Raw genomic sequence first — 21285 nt, 5'->3', positions numbered from 1 at the left:
ATACCATTAACAAAGTCTGTAGCAAATTTCACCTTTTTATCTTCAGTGGTTCATTAGTAGATGTTTCTTATGCACTGACAAACGAAAGTTGCGAGAAATACACAAAAGATTTTTTGGGGTTTAACATATACGAGGGTAATCCCAAAAGTAAGGTCTCCTATTTTTTTATAAGTATAGACCTGTTTATTTCTACAATTGTTTACATCAGTCTACAGCTTAAACATTTAGCTATTTTTCGACATAATCACCATTTCTGTCAATGCATTTTTGTAGACACTGTGGCAGTTTTTGCATGTCCATGTCATACCAGCTCGCCGCCATGCTCTTCAGAAAGTTATGAACCTCTTCTTTCACCTCGTCGTCGCAGCTGAATCGCTGGGACCACAATTGACGCTGAGAGGTACTGTGAGACTGAAAAAACTCAAACGGGGAATTCAGAACAGGAGAAGAAGAATGTTGAGCAAGGGCGTACACAATCTCCATGACAACGCTCGCCCACGCATCTAACCGTTGCTCTCCTGCAACAGTTTCAGTGGAACATAATCACCCTCCCACCCTATAGTCCTGACTTGGCGCCCAGTGACTGTCACCTGTTGCCTAGGTTAAAAGAACATTTGGCCGGAAAGCGATTCAGCTCCGACGACGAGGTGAAAGAAGAGGTTCATAACTTTCTGAACAGCATGGCGGCGAGCTGGTATGGCATGGGCATACAAGAACTGCGACAGCGTCTACAAAAATGCATCGACAGAAATGGTGATTATGTCGAAAAATAGCTAAATGTTCAAGCTGTAAACTGATGTAAACCATTGTAGAAAGGAACAGGTCTATGTACTTATAAAAAAGTAGGAGACCTTACTTTCGGGATTACCCTCGTACCTTAAGATTCAAACAAATATCGGGCTTGGAAGCGGTTAATTCATCTTACTATCTTTGGACTGGGCACCTGCCAGCCATCATCAGGTGAGCCATCGAAGACTGGTGAAGACTTCCACCGTTCCGCAACACAGGGTATGCATAAAGTCCGGGAACACTTTCAATTATTTATTGCACAAGAACTAAACATTGTACAGATGTCATACATATACATTCGATATGCGAATCATGAGTGATCCGGCAGACATCAGTACTCAGTACAGTAATCGAATTCTTGCCATACCCGTCCCAGCATGGCGTCGTCGATAGTTGCAGTCGCTTCCCGTATTCTCTCCCGGAGCTCTGCTACATTACGTGGTACAGGCGGTTCATACACCACATCTTTAATATGCTCCACAGAAAACAGTCACACGGAGTGAGATCTGGTGATCGGGGAAGCCATTTCATGAAACAGCTCGCTCTGCACCTGAACTCGTCTTGTTTGCAACTAATGCTGACTGTCGGCAAATTACCAAACTACGCTGTGGCGGTATACATGGAGGAAAAAAAGACTTTCTGGGTTTCTCTTCAAAATGACATATGTGTGACATTTGTGCAGTGTTTGGTTCTTGTGCAATAAATAATCTAAAGTGTTCTCGGACTTCATGTACACCCTGTATATAGCGCACTGTGTGTTCCGCGCATGCGTCAAAATCAAGTTGATAGACGGATAACACTTCACAGCGGCAGCGTCCACGCTGGTGGGACCGCGGAACCCAACTGTTCTCTGCATTACTGCTCGCCACGGCTGTTGATGCACTCTGTCGTCTTCGATTAGAACAAATCGTGTAGATAACGGGGTTGCATACGTTTTCCAGCTAGTAGCGTTAGCACGGTTCATCAGCTTTTCCTCCAGGCGTGTTTCCAAAAACATGTTGCTGTTGTCAGAATAATAGGCCTGTGATACTCCATTTAATGTCCAGTGGAAACACGGTGTTCAGCAACAGCGAACTTGGTTGGAAAAGCCCGAGTGCAATATTGATGTCCAGTGCAGCATTCTTCCACAGCGCGTGTATGTCATATGTAGACCGTACCGTATTGACAACTTATTTCGTAAATTCCGGCCTTCCGTAAAAGCAAGTCGCCTTTCACTGATCCGAAAATGTCTGCAATCTTAAACGGTGGACGGAAAATCACTTTCACCTGAAGGTCACAGAGGATTCTTGCTATTTTAAACGAAATGTTTGCGGAACGGAGCAATTCTTCGTCGGTCTGCGATGGCTCACCTGAATACGGCTGGTGGGTAGCCAGTCGAAATATCGTGGGATGAATTAAACGGCGACCGTGTGCAAGTTCGGAATTTGAACATTCAATTAGCCGGGAAAATTCTAAAATTCACATGTACCTTAATGTAACCGGCCGGTGTGGCCGAGCGGTTCTAGGCGCTTCAGCCTGGAACCGCGCGACCGCTACGGTCGCAGGTTCGAATCCTGCCTCGGTCATGGATGTGTGTGATGTCCTTAGGTTAGTGAGGTTTAAGTGGTTGTAAGTCTAGGGGACTGATGACCTCAGATGTTAAGTCCCATAGTGCTCAGAGCCATTTGAACCATTTTGAACCTTAATGTTGGCCATAACCATACATTTGATGTTTTTGGTCTTCATGTAGCTCTTTTCTTCTAGTCTGATCCTTCTGGCGTGCTCTTCTGGGGATATGGTTCACTGACACATCAGAACTAACTACATGTACATAATCATTCTCTTTCAGCAGGTTTTCAGTGAAGCGATCTGCATCAAACCCTAGTCTCATTAGGGTCCTGATTCTTCCAATATTACCATCAATGAATACCAAACAAGCATCATAAGATGAAATTTTGACAGTAGTGGATGAATAAAACGAAGTTATTAAAACTTTCGTTCAGGTTTTGTGTTCCAACATGCGTGCCTTTCTTTAATAAATCGAAATTAATCGCATCGCTAAATGGGCTCACAGCCTTCTATACTCTACAGATGTCGTCTCTGATGGTAGGAAATAACAAAATGGTACAAACAAGGACAGATACGATATGATCGTGTGGCACTGATGGTCGGGAAAGTTCGGCCGCCGAGTTGCAAGTCTTATTTCAGGTGACGCCACATTGGGCGACTTGGGTGTCAGTGATGAAGACTACACAATTCCCCGTACGCGAACGGAGAAAGTCTGCAGTCCGGTCGGGAATCGAACTGGGGCCCGCTGCATGGTACGCAAACACGTTCCTATTCAGCTAAGCAGGCGGACACAAGGACAGAGCCGTGAAGAAAAGTGGCCGTGACACTGTACATTGATTGAAACAAGATGGCTTTTACACCATTTGTAGCATGGATAAAATTCTGAAAATTGCAGACAATATTTATGACATGCTATAAACCTATCTAGAGACAAGAAATAATTTCAACATTTTTGACGAATTTTACGTACGTCCCCAATTACCGTCGAGAAGTACGTTAGTTCTTTTACCCTGTCGTGTTGTATCTTCTGCCTACGAGAAGATGCGTTTCCCTCGCTCTGCGTCTGTAAACGCCCGCCGTTGCCACAGTCTCAAAATAGAGTGTCATTTCATCAACGTGGAATAACGACTTCCAGGGGCAACCTATATTTGATTTTCAATATTTCAGTGGAAGTATTCACCACATTCAAAAATTTAAAATCCGGTCATTACCTACTCACTAGGAGGTATAATATTGTGTTTGGTGTGTGTATATATGTTTTGAGAGCAATGCAAGTGACGGCGCGCAAATTATCCAGACTAATTTCATCCAGTGGTTCTGAATGAGTGCACGTAGCGACTTCCAACAAACTTTATACATAATTTCAAAACTTTAGAAAACAATTTCTCGTGACACAGCCGAGAAAATGATAAAAAGAAATAAATTTGTCGCTTTCTACATTTTCACTGTTAATGCAATAATCAGCAGGCATGTTTTAATTTGTTAACGTTTTTACTATAAAATGTAAGCGCAACACAGTTTGCAGACTGTGTGCACTTACACCACTGACCGTACGTGCAAACTTATATCATTGCACGACAGATAGCTCAGGAGACATGACTCGCAAACATTAAGTTGCATGGTTAACTAGCGTTTCTTAAAGCGAAACTGATATTACCCAGATCTACTCAATCAGTGTTTGATAATGACAGCACTTAGCGATTTCCAATAAACAGTAAACATAATTTCAAAAATGAATGAATGCAATTTTAGGAAATTAAATATGATCGAGAAAAATTGTTTAAGGTAGAGTATGGGCGAAAGTAGACGCAAATTTAGTTAACTTGTCGATAGAATACGACATAACTGCTAAATGTGACTGCAGTACTGTAATTAATGAATTCGCTTCGCTTAAAGCAAGGCCATGCAATGTAAAATCCATACTACTATAGAAAGACAAGTCGTAAACGAAAATCTCAAAAACTTCTTGACCAATACTCTTTCAATTTTTTACACGAGACACTAATGAACATTCGAGCGGACATAGGCCATTACATTTTCTTTAATATGCATACACCGTATGTAATACGTAAAGGGAAAACGTGGTTACCAAAAATCTCGAAAACTTTTTGGCCGATTTACTTCAAACTCTTGCACGTTACTCTAATAAACGATCGGACGGACATAGACTATACATTTTTAGGACTCCGTGCTTCAATCTGGAAAAATGGAACCCTTCTGGGATCACATTGTTGTCCGCTTCTCTCTCTGTCCGACTGTTACGAACCCGTTTTCTCAGTAACGGATAGACATATCCGGTTCAGATTTTTGTTAGTTGTTATGGTCTAAGGTCCCTTGGCAGTGCAATAATTTAAAGCTTGTAAGTCACTTCAATCAAGATAAGGCCATTTATGTCACATGTTTCGACGCTCGCAGACTCACTCATCAAAACCTATTAGGGTACTTCCTGTTGACAGAATCATGAAATCTGACAAGAAACAAGGTTTCATTGTACACATAAGAGGAAAAAAATCCGAAAATTGTTATCTTGCAATTACATAACACGAAAAAATATCTTTTTGTAATTTTTTTATCCCTCTGCTTGTGTTTGTTGGCCTGTTAAGGCCCCTTTTTCTCGTGAACAAGTTGACGTATCAAATTCAAAATTATGTCGCGTGCTAAGGTCTGTATGGTCCCTTAAAAATCATGAAATTTGCCAAGAACTAAGATTTCACAGTACAAGTAAAGTAAAAAAGTCTGAAAATTGTTAAATTATTATATCACATAAAAAATAACTTTGCCATTAAAACGCACATTGCATTCATCATCCATCAAAAACATAATGGACGAACATTAATGCATGAAAACATAAAATGTAATTTACATCCATGTTTTAGAAAGTAAATAAAAATATTTTAATAAATCTTATCTTTTTACGTATTGCAAAAATCTTGAAAACTTCTTAACCGATTTACATTCAAATTTTTACACGATACACTAGAAACATTTAGACGGGCAAAGGCTATACATTCTTTTAAACAACAACGTACAGATTTTGTGTTTAAACCGAATGCGAGAAAGAAAATTCTTTGCTGTGATTTGCTGCGAACAACGTGTCGGCTTTCTTTTCTTGTTCGCAATCATTTTTAAGTACGGTAGCAGGACATTTAAACCGTTAGACGTGTGTTTCTCCCACACATATTCTTTCTCATTTTTTTTAACAAAAATTGTGCACAACAGTGCTGTTTTATTTCCATCTCGCAGTCGGTTTTCACAGACACACTAAAGTTGTATTTATAGCTTATCGGCTTATGATCAGAATACTATTACAGAATCTTATTTTGCAATAACAATAAATAGGGCTCAAAAAGTCAGAGAGGGTTGGGGAGGAAACGTACATAGAGATGGGGGGGGGGGGGAGGGGTAGGAGGAGATGGGCAGATGTGGGAGGAATAAATGGACAGAGAGGGGGGCGAGGAGAATAGGATGTACATCAGATTCCCATACATACTTAGCAATTGCAAAACATTTCCGGGTGCACTAGTCGTAATATAAACACAATTCCTGGATAGAGATATTTTCTCAACTCGTAATTATAGTCCTCTTTCATTACTTATAATTAATATACTGTTTTCTAACTTGAAATGAGAAAAAATAAGCTTTCTTTATTGCATGTCATGCTGCAACCAAGTTACAGTAGCTACCATAACGAATAAGATACAGATTTCGTTTTACTGCCAATTTTTTTAGGAAGTTTATGTATAAAGACATGCTGAAAAGTAATGCCTTCGAATTTTTTGTGAAAACTCTTACAGCGTTTTGAATAAAACATATGTTATTAACCTTCTACATCTTTATTCTTCATGTCTGCATGTTTATTTCTCAATATAATCGCCCTAACAATGAACGCATTTCCCCCAACGAGAGGTCAGTTTATTGATAGGCCACTGTAGAATGTTTGACATTGTTGACGGAGCCACAACCTCACCTCTACTTACACGGCTTTATTACTATCAATGTGAACTTATCGAAAGTGTGCTGTAAGTTTTGGAAACTTTCGGAGGATGATCGATGGCAGTGGACCAAAGACGTCTGATGGTTGCAGTTGTCGCAGCGCTCGTGTGTGGTCTGGTATTGTCATGCTGAAGAAGAGGGTGCCCCATGTGTGGACGAAATCTTTGAACTGGAAACTCGGTTACAGCATGCTGTTTTTCCCGCACCGACACAGTTAATTTTACACACCTCCATGTTACACGCTGCAATTCGGAGTCTTCTGGCGGCAGACGGGTGCAAATATGTAGACCCGGAGAGTAAAGTTTTAGAGCGTGTCTGGGAAATAAGGACGAATATTACAGTGCTATAGAGCGTACAAAAATTATTGAAAGTGTAATTTTTTTTTACAAACACGTTAAGTAAGTTCTTCCATTTGTGTATGAAAAATTGTATCCTCCTCATGACCAGACAAGGAAGCGCGGCAACGAGCAATGTGTTCATTGAAGTTCTCGATGACGCGTTTACAAAATTCTGGTGGGATGCCGTTAATAACACCTTTAATATCATCCTTCAATTGGTGTATAGTTTGTGATTTGTTCACGTACAATTTTGATTTCACAAATCCCCACAAAAAAAGTCGCAAGGCATAAGATCTCATTATCTGGAAGGCCATTCCAGGTTGCCACCCAAAAGATAGAATTTTTTGACGAAACTTCTCATTCAGCAGAGCAGTCGTTTGACGGGATGTGTGACATGTCGCATCAGTTTGATGAAAGCAAAAATCTTCGTTTTCATTAATAAGAGGAAAAAGCCAATCAGAAAGGGTGTTTCGGTAACGGTCGCCGTTAAGTGACGACAGCTCCCTCGTAATTTTCAAAAAAGTGTGGTCGATCACTCCTCCTGTCCAGAACTCACACCACGCAGTGGTGCATTGTGGATACATCTCATCTTCCACAGTCACTAGCGGATTTTCTTTACTCCAAATTCTGCAGTTCTGCCTATCGACGTACCCACTGAGGTGGAAGTGCGCCTCATCTGAGAAAATTATTCTCTTTGTGAAGTTCTCGTTCTCCGCTTGTCGAGCCAAGACCCATTGAGCAAATCGATGTCTCTTTCCATGATCTGCAGGCTTCAACTCATATGTTAGTTGAATCTTGTACGCATACATTTTCAGATCTTTTGAAAGCATTTCATACAGTGAAGTTGGTGATAAATTCAATTGTTGAGCTCGTCGGCGAACCGATTTCCTAGGGCATACGAGCACATTGTCATGCACGACAGCAGTGTTTTCTTGTGTTATAACAGAACGCTGTCGTCCTGTTTTCTTAGCATTTGAAACAGAACCCATGGTCTCAAACTTCCTAATCAACCTCCGAACTGATGATTCGGTCGTAGCAGTATTGCGTCCGAGTGTCACACGAAATTCACAAACGGTTGCCGTAATACCTTCACTGTTTTTGTAATGACTTTTTATCACTTGGATACGTTGCTCAGTTGTCATCTGCTCCATGACGAAGCTAAACATCAAACAATAATGCTCACCACTCAGAAGTTATCAGGGTCCTAATGGGAAGGATCGCAGGTAACAAAGATGAAATAACCACGGCTTCCAGCCGTCATATGACAACATGGCGCAAAATTCTAATTAATCCTTACTTATTGGACGTCAGTTAGTATGTGAATAACGTTTGCTTCATTTAAAAAGCTATAAGTGTTTCCGCATAAAAAATTCCGGAGGCATTATTTATCAGCACGTCCTCGTACATAGCGAAGTGTAGCGCGCGCGAGACCAAATTACACGACGTATTGCTGCGCGGCTTTACTCGGAAACGTTTGCTTGCCGCCCGGGTTAATTCTCTTCGCTGCTACACCATTAAAACTGGTGTAAATAAGGTTGCCAGCATTGCTTTGACCCGCGAAATTGCTCCGAAACCAATAATTAATTAGCTTTCTAACTGCATTCAGCAATATTCCGAGACGACTGGACTGTAAGACTATCAATACATGAGGTGCACCGGTGGTTTAAAACAGTTCTGTAAGATTGGTTTAAAACAAGTTCATTTAAATAAATTAGTAACGGTTTTCAACGGTACAGTTGGATGGACTGGGGAAAGGATAGTATCGCAAGAAAAATGTTCTTCCTCGAGTTTATATTTCAGCTCAGAACTGCAGCAAACAAAAGAAAATAGCGCTTCCTCAGAGCTTAAATGGAAAGATCACATGGTATGTCAAATTCACAAACTACACTACTGGCCATTAAAATTGCTACACCAAGAAGAAATGCAGATGATAAACGGGTATTCAGTGGACAAATATACTAGAACTGACATGTAATCACATTTTCACGCAATTTGGGTGCATAGATCCCGAGAAATCAGTACCCAGAGCAACCACCTTGATACGCCTGGGCCGCGCGTGATTGGCCGAGCGGTCTTGGGCGCTGCAGTCATGGACTGTGCGGCTGGTCCCGGCGGAGGTTCGAATCCTCCCTCGGGCATGGGTGTGTGTGTGTTTGTCCTTAGGATAATTTTGGTTAAGTGGTGTGTAAGCTTAGGGTCTGATGACCTTAGCAGTCCCACAAGATTTCACATACACATTTTTGATACGCCTGAGCATTGAGTCAGAGCTTGGATGGCGTGTACAGGTACAGCTGCCCATGCAGCTTCAACACGATACCACAGTTCATCAAGAGTAGTGACTGGCGTATTGTGACGAGCCAGTTGCTCGGCCACCATTGACCGGATGTTTTCAATTGGTGAGAGATCTGGAGAACGTGCTGGCCGGGGCAGCAATCGAACATTTTCTATATCCAGAAAGGCCCGTACAGGACCTGCAACATGCGGTCGTGCATTATCCTGGAACTTAAGTTCAGTTCACCACCGGCAATGGAGGGTGAAGGTTTGACAATGCCAGTCACTCGTGCTGGCGAAACGTCAGTAAAATCATGAGATGAACGTCGGCCGAAGAACCCGAGACAGAAGCCAATACGCAGTTTGTCAAATTACAAGGTGTTGCTACATAAATTGTCTGGCGCAAAAGCTTTCTTTCCCGTATCTTGTCTACTGTACATATATGTGGTTTTACGCTTCTGACGTCATTCGTTGTATTGTTGCAGCTGGACCGCGCCTACGAGCAAATAATTCTGCCGCTGGAGAAGTTCCGGAAGGAGGAGATAGGAGCCGTCAAGGTAAGCATCTCCTTCACAGTTAACACATTGCAATGAATGGCTTCGTATATTCGTTATAGTGTCAAGGGTGCTGTGGCTCTTCATTTTGATACCACTTGGACCAACGTTTTGTTTCTCTTTGACTTGACCAGCATAGTTTTTGTGCTTTTTGCCTAATCCTCAGAAAGCTTTAGACCACAGGGAGTCACGTAAAGTCACATGTGTATTGGACGTAAATGTAAACTTGAATTTTTTGGTGCAGTTAAGCTGTCGCGTAAGTACCAAGTTCAGTCTGTCGATAAGCCGCGATGGGTCGTTTCAAGCTTAGATCGCGCGTCCATTGTCACTTTATTTATTGATCGATTTATTTACCCTGGCAAGATTAGAGCAGCAGGACCCCTCTTAAACCTAATTAGGCATGCTCCATTCTACACTGTCCTGTCACGTTAATGTGACCACCTGTCAGAAGCCTTGAACAATCACCTTCTGCAGCGCGGACCGCTGCGAGATGTGCAGGAAGAGTGCCAGTGAGGTTCCGGAAGGTACCGACAGGGATATCGAGCCATGCCGCTTTCAGTGGCGTGACCAGCTGTGCTAGATTTATCAGTTGAGGGTCGATGACACAAGAAGCGTGATCGAGGTTGTCTCGCAGATTCTCGACTGTGTTTAAATCTGGGGAGTTTGATGGCCAGGGGAGTATGGTAAACTGATCCTGGTGCTCTTCAAACCACGCACGAACACTGCAAGCTGTGAGACATGTTGCGATGTCCTGCTGGTAAATTTCATCGTGCCAAGGAAAAAACAAACTGCGTGCAGGGGTCGACATTGTCCCTAGTCATAAATGCGTGCTTCTGTTGATCCATTACCGAGCGAGGTGGCGCAGTGGCTAGCACACTGGACTCGCATTCGGGAGGACGACGGTTCAATCCCGCGTCCGGCCACCCTGATTTAGGTTTCCCGTGATTTCCCTAAATCTGTCCTGGCAAATGCTAGGATGGTTCCTTTGAAAGGGCACGGCCGACTTCCTTCCCCATCCTTCCCTAATCCGATGAGACCGATGACCTCAATGCCTGGTCTCCTTCCCCAAACAACCCAACCCAATCCCCAACCCCACTGTTGATCCATTGTGCCTTCCAGAATGATGAGATCATACAGGGAATGCCTTAGAGAGCAATCCCCAGTGCATAACATCCACTCCTCCCGAATGGACCCTTCCGACGATTGTTGCAGGACAGTACTCATCATCGGCCATCTACACGATAGATCATGACATGACTCATCTGAAAGGGCCACCTATCGCCATTCAATGGACGTCTGAATGCGATATTGGCCATCAAGTTCAAGGCTTTGTTGCAAATGAACAGCAGTTAGCATGGGTGCACGACCCAGGACCTGCTGCAGAGCCTCGTACACAACAACGTTCACTGAACGGCTGTTGAGGCGGCGCTGTTGGTAGCTCCTTGATCCATCTGGACAGTCAGCTGTTCCAACAGTTGCTTGTCTATTTGCCCATACACATCTTTGAGCCATCATTCACCCATGTCATCTGTGATCTATGGTACACCACAGGTGCCTTAGCGCCATTTTGCCATGCACAATACACGTTAATCATGGTGGCGCACAAACAGTTAGCAAAGTTTTTGCGTGTCCATCCTTCTGAATGAAGGTTTGAGGGACTTCGCCCATTCACTTAAGTAATAAAGTTTCTTGATCGAGGATCCATAGCACGAATAGCTCGATCGAGGTAGCCCTACAGATTCTCGATTGTGTTGAAATCCGGGGAGTTTGGTGACCAGAGGATTGCGCTAAACTCATCCTGTTGCTCTTCAAACCATGCGCATACACTGCAAGCTGTGCAACTGTTGCATTGTCCTGCTGGTAGATGTCGTGCTGAAGGAAAACAAACTGCATGCGGAGGTGGACATGGCCTCCGAGGATAGGTACATACTTGTGTTGATCGATAGTGCTTTCCAGAGTGACGACATCACCCAAGGAATCCTACAACAATCCCGAGACCATAACGGCCCTTTTGCCGGCCTGGACCATTACTGCGATTGTTTCACGGTGTTTGCTTTCAGCCGTTTCACTCCGTACATGCCAACGGCCATCTGTCCAGTGGAGCATAAAACGTGATTCGTCTGAAAAGGCCACCTGCCGCCATTCTGTGGACGTCCAGTTCCGGTATTGGCATGCAAGTACCAGTCATCTTCGGCAAGAAACAGCAGTCAACATGGGTGTATAAACCAGGCTTGCTGCGGAGGCACATACGCAGCAACGTTCGATGAACAGTCGTTGAGGAGACACTTTCTTCATCTAGGCGGACAATTGCTGAGCAGTTGCAGGTCTGTTATTCCGTATACATCTTCGCAGAGGTCCTTCACCGCTGTTGTTTACGGCCCGCGGAGCACTACCGTTGCCTCGACGAGGTTTTGGATTGCGCCATGTTGCCGTGCATACTATACAGGGTGTCCCAAAAAGAATGACCCGATTTTAACTTTTAATAATATTGAGACAAATGTCACTAAGTAACTGAAACAGCGCTAGATGTAATCGGCATGGTCTAGAGCTTCAGAAAAAATACGCTAGATGTCGCTACGAGCGCTGACCTGGAGCGTGCAACCAGTCTCGCGCAATATGGCGTCCGCGCAATAGAAGGCGTATTGTGTTATTCAATTTAGTCGTACTCAATCGGTGATCGCTGTTCAGCGGGCGTTTCATATTCAATTTCGTTCTAAACCACCATCACCAAAGAACATTCGCCGGTGGTATAACCAGTTTGAAGAAAACTGCCTCTGAAAAGCCAGAAGTCCTGGCCGGCCACACGTTCTTGAGCAAACAGTGGAACAAATCCGATGAGCATTTGAGCGGAGCCCCCGCAAGCCTACGCGTCGTGCTAGCAGAGAAATTGCGTTACCGCGCATGACAGTGTGGCGTGTGTTCGCGTCGTTTAGCCCTCAAACCATACCGATTGCAACTGGTACAAGCTCTTCGAGATACTGACAAAGTGAAGCTTGTGGACTTTAGCAATGCTATGTAGAGGACATGGAAGATGACACTTTTATGTCACGGTTGATATTCAGTGATGAGTTAACTGTCTATATTAGCGGTAAGGTTCAACGTCATAATGTGCGTCTATGGGGGCTCGAAAACCCTCATGAAACAATTGAGCACGCTCGTGATTCACCAAAAGTGAATGTTTTTTGTGCTGTTTCGCAAGGCAAGGTTTATGGACCTACTTTTTTTGAGGAAGAAACCGTAACAGGACAATCATATCTTGCAATGCTACGGAACTGGTTATTCCCACAACTTGACTCTTGACAATTTCATCTATCAGCAAGATGGAGCGCCACCGCACTGGCACAACAATGTGCGCAGTTTCCTCATTGCCAACGTGCCTCAACGTTGGATAGGGCGTACAGAACCGCGAGACCAGACTTTACACTCTTGGCCTCCTAGGTCCCCTGACTTAACACCATGTGACTTCTTCCTATGGGGATTTGTTAAACAATGTGTTTACGTTCCTCCCTTACGTCGTGACATTGATGAACTAAAAACCAGAATATCAGCTGCTGTAGCTTCAGTGACAGAAGACACCTTACGCTCAGTTTGGAATGAATTCGACTATCGGCTAGATATCGTCCGTGCAGCCAGTGCTGGACATATTGAACATTTATGATTGATTTTTATAAACTTCTGTCTTTTCTGAGTAATTTAGTATGCAATTTGTTGGTGTTAAGCCCTTCTTCCTAATAAATAATTCTTTTAAAATCGAGTCATTCTTTTTGGAACACCCAGTACTTTAACCACTGCGGCACGCCAGCAGTTTACAGATTTATCCGTTTCGGAAATGGTTCCACTCTTGGACCGATAGCAAATGACATGTCCTTTTAGGCGTCAGATAGATCGCCCCGTTTCCGCGTTACGCCAACTACTGCGTTGTTTGCCCATCCCCCTCCCCGACACGCTTTATGTACCCTCCACTGCTAGTGCTCCCATCTGACGTCTGTGAGTTATTATTGCTCATTGATGTCCAGCGTAGTCTATGGTCACATTAATGTCATTAGACCTTGTACAGGGTGGCGCAGATGGATCGGGTGGTTTTAAAATACTTGTCAAACTGTCAATTGTAAAGGTATTGGATTGAAATAAAGTGCAAAACGTGTAGTTACAATGGAAGTTTATTAAGTAATGTTAGTTTTTAAAAATTACATCCATCAAATGCCCTCCTTCTCGAGCGACGCATTCTTGGAGTCGGTCCTTAACGTTCCGCATTGCCCGCTCAAGCACATCACCAGGAATTGATGTGATTTCGGTGTGAATTGCTGCCTTCAACTCCTGAATGGTCCGGGGTTTGTTCATGTAGACCCTTGCTTTTAAATAGCCCCATAAGAAAAAGTCACATACCGTGAGGTCCGGCGAGCGAGGGGGCCAATGGACATCTCCATTACGGGAAATCAAACGGCCAGGGAACAGAGCGCGTACAGCTTGCATTGATATCCTAGCGGTATGCGCAGTTGCCCCGTCTTGTTGGAACCACATATTGCCCATGTCGTAATTGTTCTCTTCAAGTTGTGGGAGAAGAAAATCTTCAATCATGTTCACATAACGCTGCGAATTAACAGTAACCGCCTGCTCCCTTTCATTTTCAAAAAAGTAAGGACCAATTATCCCTACCTTAGAAACCCCACACCAAACCGTCACTTTGTCACTATGGAGAGGCCGTTGGTGTAGATCTCTTGGGTTAGTGTCGCCCAGTAACGGCAATTTTGCTTGTTTACGTATCCGTTAATGTGAAAGTGAGCCTCGTCAGACATCATGATAATCAGGTTTACATCTTCCAATAACTCCAACATCTGTTGGCTAAACTGAAGCCTTTGAAGATGGTCTGTTGGGAGAATCTTCTGTACCAACAGGATTTTATAGGGGTGGAATTTCAGTTCTTCGTTAAGAATCCTTTGAAGGCTCCGACGTGACATTCCAAGAGCTTGAGCACGACGTCTCGTTGATCGACGTGGGCTCGCAGTGACATCGCGTCTCACACGCTCCACGTTCTCAGGCGTTGTTATTGTTGGCGGTCTAGGCGTCCATTTTGGAGCACATGAACCAGTAGTGCGGAAATTATGCACCCAACTCAATATCGTATCTCGCTTAGGAACACTACCGCGAGGTGGGATGTTGAAACGCCAGCGAAAGGCACGCGTCACAGCAACAATTGACTCGTTATTGCATATGAACTCTTCCACTGCGAAAACACGATGCTCAACGGACCACGTAGCCATCGCGACTGACTGCCAGCCTGCAACTGAAACTTCCCGTCCCCCCTCACCACAGGACGAAGTCGCCGAACACCTGGCTCCCCCCCTCCAGACGTACAGTCCACTTCAAAACCACCCGATCCATCTGCGCCACCCTGTATATTTATGTCTGCAATGCGAACACCAGGCAGGAAGGTCCCTTCAGTCCCAGAATGGCTTATGCGAGAACTGTTGGTTGTGTTTTACCAGTGCGACGGCGAGCGCGGATTCAGGAGCGTTCGTTCAGTGTAAACATTCTTTCTTTAGCGTGACTTCCGCACGAGAGGCAGATGTCGCTGTCCCGGCGACGTGTGTGGTACTCGAGACAGCGGCTGGATGTCGTCAGTCCGGCGGTCAGCAAGTTTGCGCTGGACTGTTTTCGGCTCTCAACAGGCGGTCAGCCGATGTCGATCGAAGTGTCAGATGAAGACACTTTGGAGGTGACCCCCAATCGGCGACATCGGCTCGAGACCCGGGACCATCACCTCTAGCTGACGACGCGTAGACCAGCGGCTAGCTGATGACGCTGCTTCTCAAGGTTGAAGCTACTAGTGTGGAGAATGTTACACCGTCAGCTGAAGTCGGAATTACAGGAACCAGTCAAAGTACAAGTGTTGCTAATGGCTGAGCGTCGAGCATTTAGTAGTCGCTCTGGCCAGCTTTGTGGCACGGCACTTGGAAACGTAGCCTATCGATGCGAAAGACTGCTGTATTGGTGAATGCTACGCTAGCAGTGTTTTGACACCCAGCAGCAGGATTTCGCAGGTAACTCGCCTGCTCGCCCTTGAATGGTTGTGAAGGTTGATGTCACAACAATAATTTAGACTATCATCATCGCTACGTGTTTGTAAGAAGTATTACATTTATCACGAAATCCAAAACTAGAAATTACTCTAGCATTAGCAGTGGAAATACTAGCAGCTATAGCCAAACAGAAATGTTACAAGAAAATTACATCACCAAAGTGACCTCAATTTAACGAGGAAAAAAGGCACACTTGCCCGATCTCAGCCCCAGCAATCGACCCTGCTCGAAAATTTCGACCATAATTCTCATAATAGGCAGTTATGAGTTTCTGAAAGACAGCTTTTAAACTTTGTCGCGCACCAATCGTTCGTCAATCGCTCCGCCCTCTGTAGCCGCCTAATGCTCGGGCGTGTAGTACTGTACGACGGCATGACAACCAGAGCCCTCCTATTCGAGGGAGGGGGAAAGAGGAGCGGGGAGGGAGCCACGTCTACCCAAGGTGTTCGGAAATCTTGTTCAAGAACACGTTATTCTACGCGAAAAAAGCAGTGCCATTTTTTATTTATGGAAATAAAACATGGGCAACAATTAGACGGCAAGAAATTCTAATACAGACTCAAGAATTGTGGTTTCGAAGAAGATTGGAAGGATGCGCAAGGGAAGATGGTAAAGGAGGTGAGGTAATACGGAAATATTTAGGCATGTACTACCTAAACGGGAAAAATAAAAATAGGAGAAAACGGAAGAAACGTTTTGACCGTACGGTGGAGAAAGACTCCAGGTAAAGGCTCTCTGCTACAGATGCTCCGGGAAGAAATGTTGGAAGACAATACAAGAGATTGAGTAGCGTATCAGGCAATATGATTAATAAATGAAGCGAGAAAGAAGAAGATAAGTGTATAATACTAGGTTCGACAATAAAGTAATGAGACTGATTTTCTTTGCAAGATGTGGCGACCCTGCAGACTTGTGTAGGCACAATATCTTTGACCTTGGTCTATAAGCTGCTTCTGGCCGGCCAGTGTGGCCGAGCGGTCCTAGGTGCTTCAGTCTGGAACCGCGCGACTACTACGGTCGCAGGTTCGAATCCTGCCTCGGGCATGGATGTCCTTAGGTTAGTTAGGTTTAAGTAGTTCTAAGTTCTAGGGGACTGACGACCTCAGTCCCATAGTGCTCAGAGCCATTTGAGCCATTTATAAGCTGCTTCTAGTCCAAGCGGCACATCGATGCAACTGCTCAGTCGTGAGTTGTGCTGTAATAAGTTAATACGTGTTTGTGTCTCTCGTCACGGAAAAATGTGGCAGGATCTGTTAGAGCAAACGGAAATCAATTCAGAATTGTTGAGCCGTGTTATCACTGGTGGTGAAAGTTGGTTTTTTCAGTACGAACCAGAGACAAAACACCAAAGTCCGCAATGGTGCTCAAAGGGATCACTCTGACCAAAAAAAAGCTCGCATGTTAAAGTCAAAGGTGAAATGCATGCTTGTGTGCTTCTTTGATTCCAAGGGGAATTGTTCTTAAAGAGTGGGTGCCTCCTGGACAAACAGTTAACCAATATTACTACAAAGAAATTTTAGAGACACTTCGTAAAAGAGTTCTTCCTGTCCGGGCCAACGTTGCTGATAATTGGATTCTGCATCACGATAATGCGCCATCGCATACTGCTCTGTCAGTACAGCAATTTTTAACCTCAAAACAAATTTCAGTACTACCACAGCCACCTTATTCACCAGATATCGCTCCGTGCGACTTTTTTCTATTTCCAAGATCAAAACGGCGGTCAAGGGACACTGTTTTCAAACAACACAAGATGTCCAAAAAGCTGTGACGAGGATCTTGGAGAATATTACAGAAGATGAGTTCCAGAAATGTTAACATCAGTGGCAGAAGCGCTGGAAAAAGTGTGTGCAATCAGAGGGGAACTACTTTGAAGGAGACAACACTAAACTTGACTAAAACGGTAAGCAACAAATTTTTCATCACATCAGTCTCATTACTTTATTGTCGCAGTACTCTCTTATGTCAGTTTCACGCACATCCTCTGTGTGTTCAATATTATTTTAACATTACTCTCGATTGATATTCTGCAGCTATATATACGCCTCAAAATCAAAATGAATAAATCTATCCTACAGAATTTTTATATGAAGAAGTTAATGATTTTCTATTTACAATTTTATAAAGCTAATTCGTTGAAAAATAGCGCATATCCGGCAAATGTACTTAACTTTAACAATGCTAGCACTAAAATTCAAATAAAATAAAACGCAGCAGCGGTGTTAATAATGAAATAGCCGCTAAGCTACTTCTTTATTGACATAATAATTCGTTTCATTCTTTTACACTGCGTTTGTGAATCGCAACATAAAAATGTTCAAAGCAAAGAGATCTCTGCAACCAGCTACCGGTTAGAAACTGGACTTTGCCGCAGTGAACAAAAATATGTACTCCATGAGGAAAAGTAATACACAAACCTCTTACTCCACTATACAGTACTTCGCGCCCTGTCATTAGGCGGCTGCAGCGGGGCGGAGCGACTGAGAAATATTCGGCGCGTTCCAAAGTTTAAAAGCTTTACTTCTAGTTTTTAACAGCTTATTATCAGCATTATGGCCCAACTAGTTTTTAACAGCTTATTATCAGAATTATGGCCCAAATTTTCATGCGAGCTCGATTGCTGCGGCTGATGTCTTGCAAGTCTGCTTTTTCTCCTAAAAAAGGGTAGGTCGGTGATATCACTTTATAAGACGAATTCTAGGCAGGTAGATTTAAACTGAGGACACTGGCTGAATGGACGTGAGAGAAGACGTAGGAGAGAGAGAAAAAGAGGAGCATGCGAGGACACACACAGTGGATAGAGGGTTGGGCGGAAAAGGATTTGACAACACAGGAGGTTGGCCGTCGTTTTGGCGTACACTACAAAAACGTCAGTCGAACATTCACCCAGAGTCGTGAGACATAAAACACGTAAGATGTGTCTCGTAGCATTCGCTCGCGGTCATCAACAGCTACAAATTATGACTCGTACAAAAATCATGTAGTCGCAGATTTTTGTACAGTGGTTGGAGGGAACCTTAAACTAAAAATCCCTACGGGTAGGATGCCTTTAAATGTAACTTTTTATGTTTTTCATGAATAACTCTGAAACTACCATTTGCAGCGAAATGTTTCTCAGCACAAAATTAAATTATATTAAATTTCCTACAAGAAAAGGCCTATTCATTTTTTTCTCTTTAGGGCTAATACACTCCTGGAAATTGAAATAAGAACACCGTGAATTCATTGTCCCAGGAAGGGGAAACTTTATTGACACATTCCTGGGGTCAGATACATCACATGATCACACTGACAGAACCACAGGCACATAGACACAGGCAACAGAGCATGCACAATGTCGGCACTAGTACAGTGTATATCCACCTTTCGCAGCAATGCAGGCTGCTATTCTCCCATGGAGACGATCGTAGAGATGCTGGATGTAGTCCTGTGGAACGGCTTGCCATGCCATTTCCACCTGGCGCCTCAGTTGGACCAGCGTTCGTGCTGGACGTGCAGACCGCGTGAGACGACGCTTCATCCAGTCCCAAACATGCTCAATGGGGGACAGATCCGGAGATCTTGCTGGCCAGGGTAGTTGACTTACACCTTCTAGAGCACGTTGGGTGGCACGGGATACATGCGGACGTGCATTGTCCTGTTGGAACAGCAAGTTCCCTTGCCGGTCTAGGAATGGTAGAACGATGGGTTCGATGGCGGTTTGGATGTACCGTGCACTATTCAGTGTCCCCTCGACGATCACCAGTGGTGTACGGCCAGTGTAGGAGATCGCTCCCCACACCATGATGCCGGGTGTTGGCCCTGTGTGCCTCGGTCGTATGCAGTCCTGATTGTGGCGCTCACCTGCACGGCGCCAAACACGCATACGACCATCATTGGCACCAAGGCAGAAGCGACTCTCATCGCTGAAGACGACACGTCTCCATTCGCCCCTCCATTCACGCCTGTCGCGACACCACTGGAGGCGGGCTGCACGATGTTGGGGCGTGAGCGGAAGACGGCCTAACGGTGTGCGGGACCGTAGCCCAGCTTCATGAAGACGGTTGCGAATGGTCCTCACCGATACCCCAGGAGCAACAGTGTCCCTAATTTGCTGGGAAGTGGCGGTGCGGTCCCCTACGGCACTGCGTAGGATGCTACGGTCTTGGCGTGCATCCGTGCGTCGCTGCGGTCCGGTCCCAGGTCGACGGGCACGTGCACCTTCCGCCGACCACTGGCGACAACATCGATGTACTGTGGAGACCTCACGCCCCACGTGTTGAGCAATTCGGCGGTACGTCCACCCGGCCTCCCGCATGCCCACTATACGCCCTCGCTCAAAGTCCGTCAACTGCACATACGGTTCACGTCCACGCTGTCGCGGCATGCTACCAGTGTTAAAGACTGCGATGGAGCTCCGTATGCCACGGCAAACTGGCTGACACTGACGGCGGCGGTGCACAAATGCTGCGCAGCTAGCGCCATTCGACGGCCAACACCGCGGTTCCTGGTGTGTCCGCTGTGCCGTGCGTGTGATCATTGCTTGTACAGCCCTCTCGCAGTGTCCGGAGCAAGTATGGTGGGTCTGACACCCCGGTGTCAATGTGTTCTTTTTTCCATTTCCAGGAGTGTAGTTTCTGCGTTGCATGGGATGGAAAAATTGCAGTTTTCACATTGCGGGGAATGAAAAAATCGCAGATTATAAAAATTATTGTTAAGAACAAATATTAAGTGCGTGTACCAACGGCCAAGTGAATTAGAGCCGTATTAATGTATAAATTGTGTCCTGGGGGTGTAACAGAGTGGAGGGGGCGGGAGTGGGGGCTCAAAGAGCGGGGGGAGGGGGGGAGGGTAGTAACTGGTTTGTGGTAATGCATTTCCCTCCATCCTAGGTTCCTAGGTCTTCAAACTGCGGAGCAAGCAAGCAAGCAAGCAACTAAAGGATGTTTGACAATGTTACAACGACCCTCTCCCCCGCATCGCACATGATGTATCCCTGGACATCTCCCGAAGAAAGGGTGTTTAATTTTCCACGATCTGGAATGCACGTGAGAGTTACTTACAGTACTAAAGCAGGAAACGCATATGGTCAGAATCCAGGTAAACCTGCACACACTGATTTACATTGCTAGAGGGGAAATTGATTTCTAGTCATCTTGTAAGGCGGCTGTAGCATTATTTCGGGAAAGGCAACTTCACCCATCACGACTGCTGCTCGCTTTTCATTTTGCAGACAGACTATATCTCCACAGCATTGCCTGCCCAGTTCTCTTACGTGAGTAGACAGAGTAACTTCTCTCAGTTCGTTTTATGTAATGGAGCTATTTTCATTTTATTAAATCCTTACTTATTTACAGTTGTTAAATGAAAAAATAGGGTCTACATCTACACTGCGCAAGCCACCTGACGGTGTGTGGCGTACCACTAAGTGATTTCCCCCCCCCCCCCCCCTGTTCCTCTCGCGAATGGCGCTTTTGATTGTCGGTAAGTCTCTCTAATTTCTCGAATTATCTCGTCGTTGTCATTTCGCGAGATGTATGTAGGTGGGCATAATTAAATGTTGTCAGATTCTTCCCGGAAAGTGCTCTCTCGAAATTTTAGTAGTAAACCTCTGTGTAGCGTCCCCCACGGGAGTGTGGTGAGCATTTCTGAACGTCCTCTCGCCGACCAAACGATCCCGCAGCGAAACGCGCCGGTCTTCGTTGGATCTTCTGTGTCACTTCTATCAGCCCT

At 44.7% G+C, this 21285-nt stretch overlaps 1 protein-coding gene across 1 annotated transcript in view; it reads left to right on the top strand.

Moving 5' to 3' along the window:
- Positions 1 to 21285, top strand: part of LOC126412342 (rho GTPase-activating protein 10) — a 571369-nt gene that overhangs the window by 412248 nt on the left and 137836 nt on the right. Inside the window, exon 3 of the mRNA XM_050081890.1 lies at positions 9425 to 9496. Coding sequence (XP_049937847.1) covers positions 9425 to 9496 — 72 coding nt within the window. The remainder of the gene's footprint in view (positions 1 to 9424; positions 9497 to 21285) is intronic.

This window comes from Schistocerca serialis, chromosome 7 (genome assembly GCF_023864345.2).
Source record: "Schistocerca serialis cubense isolate TAMUIC-IGC-003099 chromosome 7, iqSchSeri2.2, whole genome shotgun sequence".
Classification (NCBI taxonomy): domain Eukaryota; kingdom Metazoa; phylum Arthropoda; class Insecta; order Orthoptera; family Acrididae; genus Schistocerca; species Schistocerca serialis.
Note: the sequence above shows the minus strand (reverse complement) of the source record. Positions and strands in the feature narration are given on the sequence as shown.